Here is a 14,086-nt window from a genome sequence, read left to right on the forward strand (position 1 = left end):
AAAAACTTTGAGTATCATTTTACGATGTATATTTTAATCATATTGATATGCAAAAAGTTGCAATTTATAGTAATTTTCGTGTAGTTTTTGAAGATTTAATTTTTTTTGTTTAAAATATCAAATTAATGTAATGTAATTTAACTTTGAAAATTAATTAAATTGACCTTCGAAAAGTGCAACATGACAAATAAAAATAGACAAAGAGAGGGAGTAATAAGTTTTTGGGATAATGTAATGTATTATCTTAAATTCTCATGGGATCTAATCAGTTATTCACCATTAAAAAGGTGACCTCCACTCTTGCTTATTATAAATGTAAAATCTACGTACAGTCCATCAGTCTCGCAAAGAACAAGTGTGGAATCAATTCATCCTACATTATTTAGGTGCAAGATTTATCACACCAGAGGACTTCCCTTCTATCTTTTGAACTAAAAAGTTTTTGGAAATTGTTGAAGAAAACGAAACCTCCACAAACATCATCTAAAGTATTGATCTATAATCCCTTAAATCAATTGATCATTTACCACTATAACAGATGAGGCAAAAAAACGACATTATTGTATTGCCTCTATTGCATTTTCTAACGTATGTAAAGATATACAATCATATACATCACTCTGTAAGTACTTGTTCAAGAAATTTACAGCACCTTACAGACCTTTAGCTTCATATAAAGGGGCATTTGATGCGACGAGCAGCTTACATTGGAAGGATAAGAAAGTTGTAGGACATACTTCCATACTAGAGCAACAAATGCATATTCATTTCCAAGAAGCAGACCTTTAGCTTCATATAAACATCATATTGTTAAACTCATCGATGCCAGTGAGCCACCTTGACCGTCCAAAAGAGAGGAGCGAGGAACCTCCTGCAAGTATCCATCATCTAAAAGGAAAACTCGTTCAGCCATTAAAACTGTTTCCAAGCGGTGAGCAATCACTAGTACCTGCATGTAAAGATTTAGACGATAATTAGAACTGCCCTGAAGGATAGGTGTGCGTGCATGTGAAAGATATCGTCAATTATTCTTGGTAATAAAATGTGTCATCAATTAGCAAACTTCAAATCAAAATGGCTTAACACACTTCTAGTGCCAACAAAGTCAGGTTTCTCACATCTCAGGCACGTTTTCAACAGCACCCAGTGAAGGATGTTTGCTAGACAAGCCAAGAATTTAGTTCTTCCATTCACATGTAAAAAATTATGCAGTGAAGAAAATTAAAAGCAAACAGGGTAAGGTCTAAGGGGTATCCACAATTTTACTCTGTGGTACATAATTCAATAATGATAAAGGTACAGAACATGTAAATCAGTAGCGGAACATGCATATAACTACCCCCTTCCAGCTGTATTGTGAGGTTCCCTATCTTGTGGAGACTGTTAACCAACGTCCTCATTCTCATCTATTGTGAGAGTTACCCTGCTTTACCAGAATAGACATTTGCTTTTTTGTACTTCCTTTTTGGTAGATAAGATTCGTATATATTTCCACTCCATATGCATCATCATGGTTAATAGAGAGGACCTGAATTTTAACTTCTGTAAAAATAATTACGACGAGAGACAGGAGAGGTTGAGGAGCCATGGTACTGAACTGTAAACAAAACCATAGAAGCTTCTTTTACTTACGGTACGATTTTGCATCAGGTGCTGCAGAGCTTGTCTTACCAACAGCTCTGACTTGCTGTCTAATGCTGAAGTAGCTTCATCCAATATTAGAATAGATGGATCCTGATAAAGAGCCCGAGCAATAGCTATTCTGAGATGAAAATGAAAAGGAATGAGAGAATTTCCTAGATCAAAACAGGTTAGCTATTAGCCTATTACAGCCCCTATGTTTACAATTGCAGTAAGTCTTTAGGTAACATGAGCATTGGTATCAGGTTCCATAGCATTCCCAAAAGATCTATCCCTTGAGAAGGTAGAAAAAAATCTCAATTCAGTAAAGAACTCAGGAGAGACTGAATTCAAACACACCCAGTATCCACAGGAATTACCCAATGAAAATTGATGAAAACAAAGAAGCTGAAGTACCCGAAAAGGGGACCCAAAATGAATTTGGAAAAACATTAATTTATTGAGAAAATCAACTGAAGAGGAAGACCTACAGTCAATCCTGAGAATCAAGGACTAGTCGAGATTAGATCGACTTCTCTTCCTATCATTTTTGGATTGACACAACTTTCTTGGTGTGAGATTATGTTACTCCCTTCGTTTGAGAAGACGTTCTCAAGAGGGGAAAGTTTTCTTTCTAAAAAAGTAAGGCATACTACTGATTGATTGTGTGAGAGAAATATATAAGAAAATTCAGAAAATAAAAGGGTATTGGTGGGAAAAGTATCATACCTTTGCTTCTGCCCTCCACTGAAAATTGAGCCCCTAGGTCCAACATTTGTCTCATAGCTAAGAGGAAGCGCTTCAATAAATTCTTCGGCACTTGCAGTTCTGGCAGCAAGCTTCACTCTCTCCATATCAATACCAGTCATTCTATCCCTATATCCAATGTTCTCGGCGACACTTCCAGAAAATAATGTCTGATAGAATTTTAAAAAAATTGGAAAACATTCAGCTGTGTAGTTCCTCTTTCCCACTTCAGCTGACCTTGCTAGCGTGGATTTAAGGAATGTGTTTACAATGTAGGAGTTAGCTCCAGATTATTACAGAGTATCAGCCCAAAAGTGTGAAAAGTGGACAGTTGGTTCAACAAGATGCTATCTCTTTGCTAGAATATCTACTTTTATTAAATGAAATGTTTCAATTAACTTCTAGATAATAAAAGCAATGCCACCCCACTTTCAGGAACAGGTATTTTAAATTGACATGTAAGATTTGAAGTCCAACTAATATATAGTAGTTCCACTTATTTAGGAAGCTTTTATCTCTAATTGTATATGAGGCATGAGCACAAACATGGAAAAAGTTGAGGGAGTATTAGTTCGACTTTTTCGAGATGAGGAGCTTTGCCAAAACGGAAGCAAATTTAGTTGAGATAGACTCAAAACATAACAAGGTCAATCAGAAGGACAGGTAGCATTATTCAAAAATAGATGCTCAATAGATAATCAAGTATGATTGTAGGAAATATTTTCACATAGTATTTATAAGCACATTTCACAAAGTATATTGCACATTCAACTTTCTATAATTTGATATCCAAGAAATAGACTGGAGCAAAATAATTAGGAAACATAGGTAATCCTTAGCAATGCCCAATTAGTTCCTGAGAAACATCCATCTGTAAAGAACCTGGAAGCACTCCCTTTGCAAAGAAAATTTTACAAACTCTATGCGGTAACTTTTCTTAATGTTTCTCGGATACAAAGAAGAAAAATGAAACGAATATTAGAGCAAAATCAAGGACTAAAACTTAAAAAGAGTATAACAGTCCCCACATTTGAAACACTGCAGTACAAAATTCAAATTTGGGTCAACAAACCATGGGAAATTGTTGCTTTGGAGAATCTTTAGACGCTTTGTCTAAAACTCCTCTCCTTTGACTAGATCCTTATAGTGTAAAAACCTCAGTTTTAGCAACAAACTAATCATTGAACCTCTATTGGCTCTAACAATAAATTTGAGTCTCCAATTCTTGCCATCCACGACGAGGATATCGATCATCTGCTTACCCCAGTACTGCCAGATGATTCTGGTTAAAAACCCTGTAGCTTAGCTCTCCAAACATGGAAGTTTTTGATTTTATAGAACGCGGTAGATTTGAGGTGAAAAGCTCCACTCTATGGAACGTAACAGGAGGATCATGCAAAGAAGTAGGGTATAAACTAGTACCAGGTAATGAATCTCCATTCCCAACCCCCAACTCCACCAAATATAATTACACATCAACAAAAGAAAATGGAGAAAACTTAACACAACTACTGTCTGCTATTCGAAAGTGAAATGCATAAGCATCAAAAGTCTTGAACACTACAACAACTAACCACAAATAAAGGATTAGCAGTATGTTGAAATAATTAAGGCAAAATAATTCATCATATCATGGTTGTAAATAGGGAAAGAGGCTTGGACTTACTGTATCTTGAGAGACCAAACCAATGTTTCTCCTTAAACTCTCGATTCGTATGCCTCTAATATCCAAACCATCAATGAAAATGGAACCTGTCAGTGAGGAAGTAAACCTTGTCATGCTACAGTACAAGACAACTTTTATATTCATCATTGAGGATCAGGGCAAAAGAGAATGCTAGACTGTGGTGTTGTGGTGACAAAACTGCTAACCTTGTAAAGGATCATATAAGCGAAGAAGGAGTTTTACAAGAGTTGTTTTTCCTCCTCCTGATGGTCCACACAGGGCAACTATTTCACCAGATTTAATATGTAAGTCCATGTTTTTCAATACAAGAGGTCCATTGTCTCCATATCTAAAAGAGACGTTAGAGTATTTTACTTCTCCAGCAACACAATCTAAGTCAACAGCATCTGGGTTCACAATTTCCTGTATATTTGAACATCGTAGATATTCAGGCACACTTGGTTGCATGATTCTAGTTGAAAGTAGTTAAAATAACATCACTAATTACAAGGATGTTCAACATAAAAGTAACCTATATTGAAAGAACTTCAGAAATTTTATATTAGCGAAGATCAATCAATCATACCAAGTAGAAGATGAAAGAAGCAAAGTGTAAAAAAACCACCTAATAAGATGGAGCTTTCAAAATTCTAAGAAGATAATGAAAGATAGATAGAACTGACTTGGTAGCCACTGGAGAGCTATCTTTTTTTTCCTTCACCAATCATGACATGAATTTTATTTTGCTATTGTTATTGTCCTTTCAATCCTGCTTTGATTACACTACTTTTGAGCCAAGGGTCTACCGGAAACAGCCTCTCCACTGCACAAAGGTAGGGATAAGGTCTGCCTACATCCTACCCTCCCCATAACCCACTTATGGGATCACACTGGGTATGTTGTTGGAATGATGATATGAATAAAATATGATGATTATATGCTTGCAATAATGACATTAATGGAAGCAGTTGTAAGCAGTGTTGTCAAAGGTGAAAATCTCTAAAAAGCACTCTAGGTTTGTGGTTTAAGTTCAACAGGCGATTTAACTGTAGGCTTTAGTGAAGAAAAAGGCGCAATTAAAGAAAAAAATAGAAAAGTATGCATAATTCAAGGAAAAGTAACATATTTCATTCACACTGTTTTCCTTAACAACTACTCCCTTAGTTTTGATCTAAGTTTCTTATTTTCCTTTTAGTATATCTCAAAAGGAATGCCTCTTTCTTTCTTTTTTATTTATCAGGTAAAAATATTTCATTCATAAACATGGCAAAAAATCTGACAGTATATAAGGGCTACACCAAAAGACCCATAAACTGAAATGAAGGGAGTAATACACTAGTGCTTATTGTATTTGTTGTTTAGTACCAGCTCGATTCAAGACAGAACTCATGCGCAATGAGGTGCACACCATATTGCCTTGCCTACACTGAAACTTAATCGAGTTAAAGCGCCTTCCCTGAGCTTCTCAGGGCTAGCGCGCCTTAAATAAGCCTTTGACAACACAGGTTGTAAGTATTTGACTCTTACATCTGACAGCATGTGTTTTTGGTTTCAGGTTCAACAATGCAAGACTAAATTATTTTGTATTGTTACTTAAGAGAAGACCTAATTCTAGTTCTGCCGCTCTCTATCTTACATGCCATTACCAAAGTCACAGAAATCAACAAGTTATATATTTACCTCTGGTTCAAATGTTGTCAAACTAAATAGACGCTGAATTGCTGGCTCTCCTTGTTTTAATTCGTTGTATGCTTTTCCCACATCCTGCACAACTCTTAGATTCAGATTGATGGCTAAAATTGCTCCACATGTTAAACCATAATATCAACATGAAGCAGTATGAGAGAAGCCCAACCGAACAAGAAAAAAAAAGTCAAAAGAGGAGAGGGAAACATAAAAGTGTAGGTCACTTCCAATATAAATGGGATCGAAAGTTGATCAAATTTATGAAGCCTCTGTCTTGAGAAAAGCTTCTTCTATTAAGGGAAAGTTTTGACTGATTCACAGTATTATTCAAATCTTCCTATGGATGCCTTCTGATGTCAAGACGACCTCCTGACTAACCTTGTTCCACCAGTTCTAGTTCCTGGATAATTTGGTACTATTAGATCAGCAATTCATAAGGTAAAGCTGTCTCATGATTAATTATACTTGTAGGTTGTGCTGCATGATTCTTATCCCAACGCCCAAAAACAAAGCTAATGTATGGGGTCCAGACTCCCAGGTAACACCTACTGCTATATGCTTTCAATTTTTATAGAGTAACCTACTTCTATACGCTTCCTTCTTTCAAGTAACATCAAACTCGAAGCAATGTGTAATGCAACAGTTGAAGTGATACAAGAAAAATATAAAGTAGTCGTTCAAAAGTTGGTTTAAGGGAAGACAACAACAACAACATACCCAGTGAAACCCCACAAGTGGGGTCCGGGGAGGGTAGAATGTACTTAAACCTTACCTCTACTTTGTGGAGTTGGTTTAAGGGAAGAACATCACATAAAGTTGAAATCTGGATTCTTGAAATTTGTATAAGTTAATCAGGAATATAATTAGTTTAGAAGTGTGTTGTGCACATGGGATGGAAGTAATATAACCTATTTATCTTATTTCAAAGATAGGAGACATATCAAATTTCAAACAAATGAACTTACAGAAACATAATCCTTCCAATAATTGAAACATAACCTGGATTGGGGAGATCAACAGAACCAGGGATGTCACAAAAGAAACCATGGCAGAGCAATCAATTGAGCCTTTTGAAACAAGCAGCGTTACACCGCTAAATGTGAGTAAGGTGCCAAAATATATTGCCTGTACCAACTGAGGAATAAATGACTTCAACTTCTTCTTTCCCATAGTCGCAGATAGATCAGCAAAAGCAAGTGACTGGAACTTCTTTCTTTCACAGGACTCCGCATTGTTTGCCTTCACAAAAAGAATTGATGGGAGGATCTGTAACCAGTAGTAATTTTCCTTCAGTTACTGTCGAAAGCTTGATTCTTTGAATACTAGGAAGAGAGTAACATAGAACAAAAAAAGCTGGAAAAGAAGGGAGAAGGTGGAAGACATTTTCTCCATGAGTTGGAATGTCCATGAGCATACGTTCATTTTGGAAAAACAAAAGGTATACCAAACCTCAAACTTAAGAAGACTAAGAAGCTATTGCGCTTTGACTGAAATTTCATATTGGAATGAAATGGCCCTGAATAACACAATGGATATAGAGAATTCATATGGAAAAACCAACTAGTTTTGGATCAAAGCCAGTTGATTGATTCATTATATGCTATTGTAACCAAAAACACTTACCTCATTCAGATAGGAAGAGAGAGAAGCAGCAGCAAGATGTGCCTTGTTTGATACATCACGAAGTTTTTCGCCCAAGTAACCAATCACAAAACCCATCAATGGGATCACCTTAAATAACACCCATCAAGATTCGATATAAACTCATCCAACATTCATAAATAATTCATAATAATAGAAGGAAAGAACTAATGCATCTTTTGTCACCAAGGCGGAAAGTAATGATAGAACAGGGTTGATGACCAACATCTGAACTGCCATTGCTGATAATTGAAGACTACTTGGTACAATAGTCTGTAAATAGCAAAGCACGAGATTTAGGAAGAGAAAAGAAAGAGTTTGTTGAAGACATAAAAGTAAATAGTGAAACAATTCATATCGTTCAACATGGTACTAATAGCACTCATGAGGTTTGAGTCCAATGAACTCTTCCAAATAGTATTTCTATGTGCTTATCCAACAAAAGAATCACACAAGTGAGGGACATCTTGCAAACATAAATAAGTATCTGAGATCAAATCTCATGGCCACTGAGGCCGAACCTCTTCGCCGGAAAATTATCCGACACAAATACAGCAAAACCAATTCTTTTTTGGTTATATATAAACTGGTGAATCCTCTTGACATAAGAGAAGGCTCTAGTCTAGTGTAGTGTTAAGGGGGTTCAAAAATCGTTTTCTTAGATCATAGGTTCAAATATTATATATGATATCCCACCCAGTAAAACAAAAATTTCACATGCATGATCCAAGAGAGTAATGGTGAAAGGGTGCTTGCAAGCACAACAAATAAATATAAGTGTACCCTTATAACTGTTAAAACTTTTCGATTATGCAGTTCACACAGTTCAGCAACATAAAACATACAGAAACAGATGATCCATGAGCTTTGGTCGTTGGGAGTAACAACGCATTATTGTCTTAATGTGGTTCATTCAACATTATAAAAATACACAAAACTGGAGGCTCGAGAGCTAGTTAGTAAGAAGCTATGCTGCTCGGACTCTTCAAAGATATTGGTGGGTTTGTGTAGCATCAGCTATGCATTTTTGGAGATCCAACACAGGTGCAACAACATTTTTGGAGAGTTCGAGCAACATTGGTTAGAGATATCAAAGCATCATTTTCTCAACTCACATTCAAGAGAGAATAAACAGTATCAGCAACATCAGAAGCTTCAGCAGTAATCCTATAAGCAACATCTCCAGCAGCAATCCCATTTTCTCCCTCAAAGAACCCTAAATCTCTCTGCAAAACCTTATGGAAAACACAAACCCTCATCTTATACACACAATTCAACGCAGCTTCCCATAGAAACGCTTGCTGCAGATAATTACCAACGAGTCGAACGAAAAACAAACCTCCCAAAACCAAACACTCCTCTCTCAGCCTCACAACATCCAACGGATTCATGAGAGACGAGAATTTTCCAACTTTGGGAACAATTTTGGACAGAGAGTAAACAGATAAAACACTGCAGAGCCATCCACAGAGAATCGGTTTCCATTCCGAAAGGAGATAAGGTTTAAGAGGAGCTATAGAGGTGAACGGAGAAATGAACTTGCCGGAGTTCGCAGCGGCGCGTGTAGATGATGATTTTATTGTTAAGGCTGAGGTGGAAATGGAGAAATTGAAGATGATGTTAGTACTTGGTTTGGTTACCTGGCGGGGGACTGTGAGTTTGTGGCGGCGAAGGGGCGGCGAACGGCCGTGATACGGCGGTTTCAGGTGAATTAGGGACATTTCCCGGTGGTTAATTTAGGTATTTGCGGTTTTGGTCCCTTAACATCCATACACTCGGATTTTGGTCCTTGTACTATATACTTAATTAATTACATTTAGCCTGCAATTAAGAAATATACAACTTTTGTCCTTCTATTTTGAGCATTGTCTTGTTTACCCTTTCGGCTTCCATAATAGTAGTCGTAGTATTTTTTCTCTATATATATATTGTCTCATGCACTTCGATTGCCGCATTATTTTATTATAGTTATTGTTCTTATTAGTAATTTCTATAGTATTTTGTCATGATTTGTTTACTTTTCAAAAAATTTCAATCAACTTTGATATGCTTTTTCTTGAATCGAATCTATCAAAAACAGTCTCTCTATCTCTCAAGAACATGTTGTATTAAAGTAAAACTATATATTGTTGTTTTATTTACGAGTAGTCGTTCTTAATCCCTTCATTTAGATCCAAACTAGTCCCTTTGTACTTCCATCATTCTTTAGCGTAGATACGACGACAACAACAACAGACTACTGGAGTCCCACAAGTGAGGTTTGGAGAGGGATACATATGTAGTCTTATTCAAACCTTACTAAGGTAGAGAGATCTAGAGAGTTTCCGATAAACTCTCAGCTCAAGTAAAGCACATCAAAATATTTGAAGAGAACAATAGAACCAACAAATAATACGGAAACTGAAGCAAAGAAAACAACATACAATAATAATACGAAAAACGAAGCAAGTGAAATTATCCTTACTCTTTGATCAACACAATTAACAGGTTTTAAGTTGTTCAAGCTAAATAAGTTACACAAACATCTAGCTTATAGGAAGTGGTTTCGAGTTGACATCCCATCAAAGCATCTACGATTCCTTTCTATCCAAAAAATACTTACAGGCACATACAAATCTTCTTCATAAGCACTAGCATTCCTATGCCAACAACTATGGTACAGTGCAGAAAGAGGTGACCGATACTTTTCAAATCTTGGAGACGCGTGTAACATCTGTTGACAAGTTGAACGCTTCTAACACGGGTATGACAACAGTTTTTGGAGAGTCAGAGTCCAAGAAACTAGGTTCTAACAATCAAAACCTCTTTTAAACTTATATTGAGCAGTAACGAGATCTTGATTTGGGTTTGGCATTAAGAAATGTGACAACAACATGTGAAGAGTTTCCTCTATTGCCTCTTATGTGTCATTAGACCTATCCCAAACAATTATCAGCTTTTCTAATACTAGTGCATACTAAAGGAAAAACCTTAGTAGCTCAATCTCTTTATCTTCGTCTTTGAAACCAATCAACTGAATCGACTTTAGATGAGACTCCAAGCACACAACGCTTTCACTAGGATCATGGAACTTCCAGTTTTCATCCCAACCATAATTCTCGTCAGAAAACAAATTAAGAACCTCTAAATTAGGAGAATGCTTGAGAAATAGCATCATGACTTCCATGCAAGATTTATCAATTGCCACTGCCAATTGTAAGAACTTAAGCTTATAAAACGTGACCGGGAAGTTTCTTACTCCATGAAGTACACCATACAAACCCTGAATGGAACTTTGGCATAATTTCAAAGTTGAAGTAGAAACGACATTCTTGATCATCTTATGCACACACATACCAATTTCTTCTGTTACATCGTCTGAATCAAAAAAGAAGAGGTGAACAACTTCTATAGAGAAGAGATTCTCTAGAATTATATCCTTTGCCAATGGAGCACCATATTTCAAGACCTTGAGATTCGGGCAAGAAATTTTGATGTTACAATTGACGAAACTTACTCTGTTGTCCACAAAGTTCTTTATAGACACATAAACCAGAGACGTCGAAGCAATATCAACCATAGTCATACTTCCAAAATTACAACTATCCAATTTCAGTTTTTCTAGTCTTGAGAACAAGCAACTCGTCAAATGCTCGTTTGATAACTCAACTTCTTCAAGATGAAGAAATTTAAGCTGATGAAATCTGAAATGATTAGGTAACTTAAGTACAGACCCATCCATTCGTATTTTCAAAACTCGCAAAGATTCACAAGTCACAACACAATATGGCAACTCAAATGGCTCAGCAGGACAAAAAACTAACACAAGTTCTTGAACATTTCGAGTTGTCACAACACGAACCCATCGAAAAATATCCCCTTTATAGAAAATATTCCCACAACAAAGCTTAAAGCAAACAAGGCTCACGGCTCAAGGCTCAACATTAGTCATTGTATAGAAGTGGAGTTTCACCCTACGTGCAATGGCTTGAATAATGTCTTCAATTACAATGGCTTCTAATAACTAATCTCTCCTGTGATTAACGAGCTATTGCATAGAAGTGGAGTTTCACCCTACGTGCACCCCCAAAGGTTAGCGGCTGCGGGATTTCTATTGCGACAGAGGGAGGTATCATAATAGAGTCAAAATCACGATTAGAGTCCATCCGGATAAAAAGAAGAATGCAATCCCCTTCTGCTCTCTTCCCTCCCCCTGGCCCAAGTTATAAAGATAACATTAGTCCACATTTGTGTATTTTTAACTCAAGCTTTTGATGAAGCAGAAGCCATAGTTAGTGGTTGAAAACCATTAATCAAGACTTGCTTTCCACAAGCCAATCTTGGAGTATACACCAAGCACTCATCACTCTTCTTGGCAGTAATCATTGTTGGTGTGTGAAAGTAGAAGCAATCTCATAAGCCGGGTTTGGAGAGGTGTGTGTACGCCATCTTACCTCAATGTTTCCAATAGACCCTCGGCTCAAGTAAAGCTACAATAATAATACGAAAAATGAAGCAAAGGGAAATTATCCTTACTCTTTGATGAAATAAGTAATTTACATGGCTTAAGTTGTCCATCAAGCTAAATAAGTTACACAAACATCTAGCTTATAGTTGGGAGTAGTTTGGAGTTGAAATACACCAAAAACACCAAAAAAAAAAAATACTTGCAGGGACATCCAGAGCTTCTTCATGCTTCCAGCATTCATATGCATCTTTTAACTGTGTATGGCATGACCCACGCGAGTCCAAAAACATAATAAAACACGTTTCAGAGGTCAACAACAACCATATAGTGCAGAAAGAGATGACTGATACTTCCTAAATCTTGGAGACGCGTGTAACATCTGTTGACAAGTTGAATGCTTCTTTGTCCGGAGTCAAACATGCTTCATTGAAGGCTGTCTAGTGCTCATTGAAAAGGCGAAACAGTAGTAGAAATTCATAAACTTAAGGCTTCATGTGCTTGCTCATGCACTAGTTCTCTAAAAGGGTACTTCTAGCCTATGTTGCTTGGACACTTCAAATGTATGTCGGATCTTCCAAAAGTAGTACAACATTTTTGGAGAGTCAAAGTCCAAGTCCAAGCAACATAGTCTCACAATCAAAACCTCTTTTAAACTAAATTGTCCCGGTAACGAGATCTTGATTTGGGTTTGAAATTAAGAAATGACACAACAACATGCGAAGAGGCTCTAGGAAACTTCGAGACCTCATCGGATACCTCTTCTAATATGTCATTATAGCATTCCCAAACAACTATCAGTTTTTCTAATACTTGTGCATTTTTAAGGAAAAACCTTAGTAGCTCTATCTCTTTTTCTTCATTTTTGAAACCAGCCAACTGTATCAACTTTAGATGAGACTCCAAGCACACAACGCTTTCACTAGGATCATGCAACTTCCAGTTTTCATCCCAACCATAATTCTCGTCAGAAAACAAATCCAGAACCTCTAAATTAGGAGAATGCTTGAGCAATAGCATCATGACTTCCATGCAAGATTCATCAATTGCCACTGCCAATTTTAAGCACTTAAGCTTATAAAACGTGACTGGGATGTTTCTGACTCCATGAAATACAGCATACAAACCCCCAATGGAACTATGGCATAATTTCAAAGTTGAAGTAGAAACGACATTCTTGATCATCTTATGCACACACATACCAATTTCTTCCATTACATCATCTGAATCAAAAAAGAAGAGGTGAACAACTTCTATAGAGAAGAGATTCTCTAGAATTATATCCTTTGCCAATGGAGCACCATATTTCAAGACCTTGAGATTCGGGCAAGAAATTTTGATGTTACAATTGACGAAACTTACTCTGTTGTCCACAAAGTTCTTTATAGACACATAAACCAGAGACGTCGAAGCAATATCAACCATAGTCATAGTTCCAAAATTACAACTATCCAATTTCAGTTTTTCTAGTCTTGAGAACAAGCAACTCGTCAAATGCTCGTTTGATAACTCAACTTCTTCAAGATGAAGAAATTTAAGCTGATGAAATCCGAAATGATTAGGCAACTTAAGTACAGACCCATCCATCTGTATTTTCAAAACTCGCAAAGATTCACAAGTCACAACACAATATGGCAACTCAAATGGCTCAGCAGGACAAAAATTTAACACTAGTTCTTGAACATTTCGAGTTGTCACAACACGAACCCAGCGAAAAATAGCCCCTTTACCGAAAATATCTCCACAACAAAGCTTAAAACAAACAAGGGTATTCCCACATTGGTTAATAAACACCCAATTGATAAAATCTTTGAATTTCTCAGCCATACCCAAATCCCAAGGCCTATTAATCCGTTCACAACCAAAGCTATTAATATCAAAATTCAAGTAAGGCATTGTCCTCCATATATAGTTCCATCTTTTCGACAAAATGCTTAGCTGAACAACATCGAAGATGTAGAGATATGAAAGTATATTGTGCAATATATCATCCGGCAAATAGCTAATTCTATCGACTCCTTCACTTGTACTGTTAATAAATACAGCTAAAAAATTGGGGGGTTTCAATGATTTTTGCATCAAATCATCCATTTTTCGAAGGATTTAAAAGCAGAAAACAGTACTGATTTCAAATGTATAGTGAGATTACCTCGCATCCGCAGATTTATCAGTCGAACGAGAGTGAATAGAGAGCTCTATCAGCCAATTTTAGGGCTTTCCAACTTTTTATGTTAACTGAAAAGGGAATGACAACGAGGGTTGGTACGGAGGTTCGAGTTCGT

The 14,086-nt window shown here is 36.6% G+C and overlaps 2 protein-coding genes and 1 pseudogene across 3 annotated transcripts; all 3 read right to left on the reverse strand.

Annotated features, from left to right (window-relative positions):
- Positions 1 to 505: 505 nt before the first annotated feature.
- On the reverse strand, positions 506 to 9,145 carry LOC125824947 (ABC transporter B family member 29, chloroplastic). Of its 2 annotated transcripts, XM_049504300.1 has the most exons (10): positions 8,476 to 9,145; positions 7,547 to 7,633; positions 7,343 to 7,450; positions 6,719 to 6,985; positions 5,714 to 5,797; positions 4,240 to 4,456; positions 4,034 to 4,119; positions 2,350 to 2,537; positions 1,633 to 1,762; positions 506 to 949 (listed from the first exon to the last, which is right to left on the reverse strand). In XM_049504300.1, exons 1-10 carry the CDS (start codon positions 9,079 to 9,081, stop codon positions 803 to 805), a joined length of 1,920 nt encoding a protein of 639 aa, XP_049360257.1. In that variant the 5' UTR covers positions 9,082 to 9,145; the 3' UTR covers positions 506 to 802. The 2 variants fall into 2 exon arrangements, with proteins under 2 accessions (XP_049360257.1, XP_049360263.1); XM_049504306.1 differs by lacking the exons at positions 1,633 to 1,762; positions 2,350 to 2,537 and having other exon boundaries at positions 562 to 949.
- A 1,028-nt stretch (positions 9,146 to 10,173) lies between these two features.
- On the reverse strand, positions 10,174 to 11,081 carry LOC125826937 (FBD-associated F-box protein At5g60610-like; annotated as a pseudogene).
- Positions 11,082 to 11,887: 806 nt separating this feature from the next.
- Positions 11,888 to 14,020, reverse strand: LOC125825024 (FBD-associated F-box protein At2g26860-like). The gene has a single exon (XM_049504378.1). The coding sequence runs from the start codon at positions 13,893 to 13,895 to the stop codon at positions 12,456 to 12,458; it is 1,440 nt and encodes a 479-aa protein (XP_049360335.1). The 5' UTR covers positions 13,896 to 14,020; the 3' UTR covers positions 11,888 to 12,455.
- Positions 14,021 to 14,086: the final 66 nt, after the last annotated feature.

This window comes from Solanum verrucosum, unplaced genomic scaffold, assembly GCF_900185275.1.
Source record: "Solanum verrucosum unplaced genomic scaffold, falcon-dt-bn FXZP01000125.1, whole genome shotgun sequence".
Taxonomy (NCBI): domain Eukaryota; kingdom Viridiplantae; phylum Streptophyta; class Magnoliopsida; order Solanales; family Solanaceae; genus Solanum; species Solanum verrucosum.

Excerpts from the sequence above, each read along its gene's own strand:
- LOC125824947 (XM_049504300.1), bottom strand. The coding sequence starts at position 9,081 with ATGTCCCTAATTCACCTGAAACCGCCGTATCACGGCCGTTCGCCGCCC. Across the intron at positions 6,986-7,342 it reads TCTCTTCCTATCTGAATGAG|ATCCTCCCATCAATTCTTTT; the intron begins GTAAGTGTTTTT and ends TACTGGTTACAG. Across the intron at positions 4,120-4,239 it reads CTTATATGATCCTTTACAAG|GTTCCATTTTCATTGATGGT; the intron begins GTTAGCAGTTTT and ends CCTCACTGACAG.
- LOC125825024 (XM_049504378.1), bottom strand. The coding sequence starts at position 13,895 with ATGGATGATTTGATGCAAAAATCATTGAAACCCCCCAATTTTTTAGCT.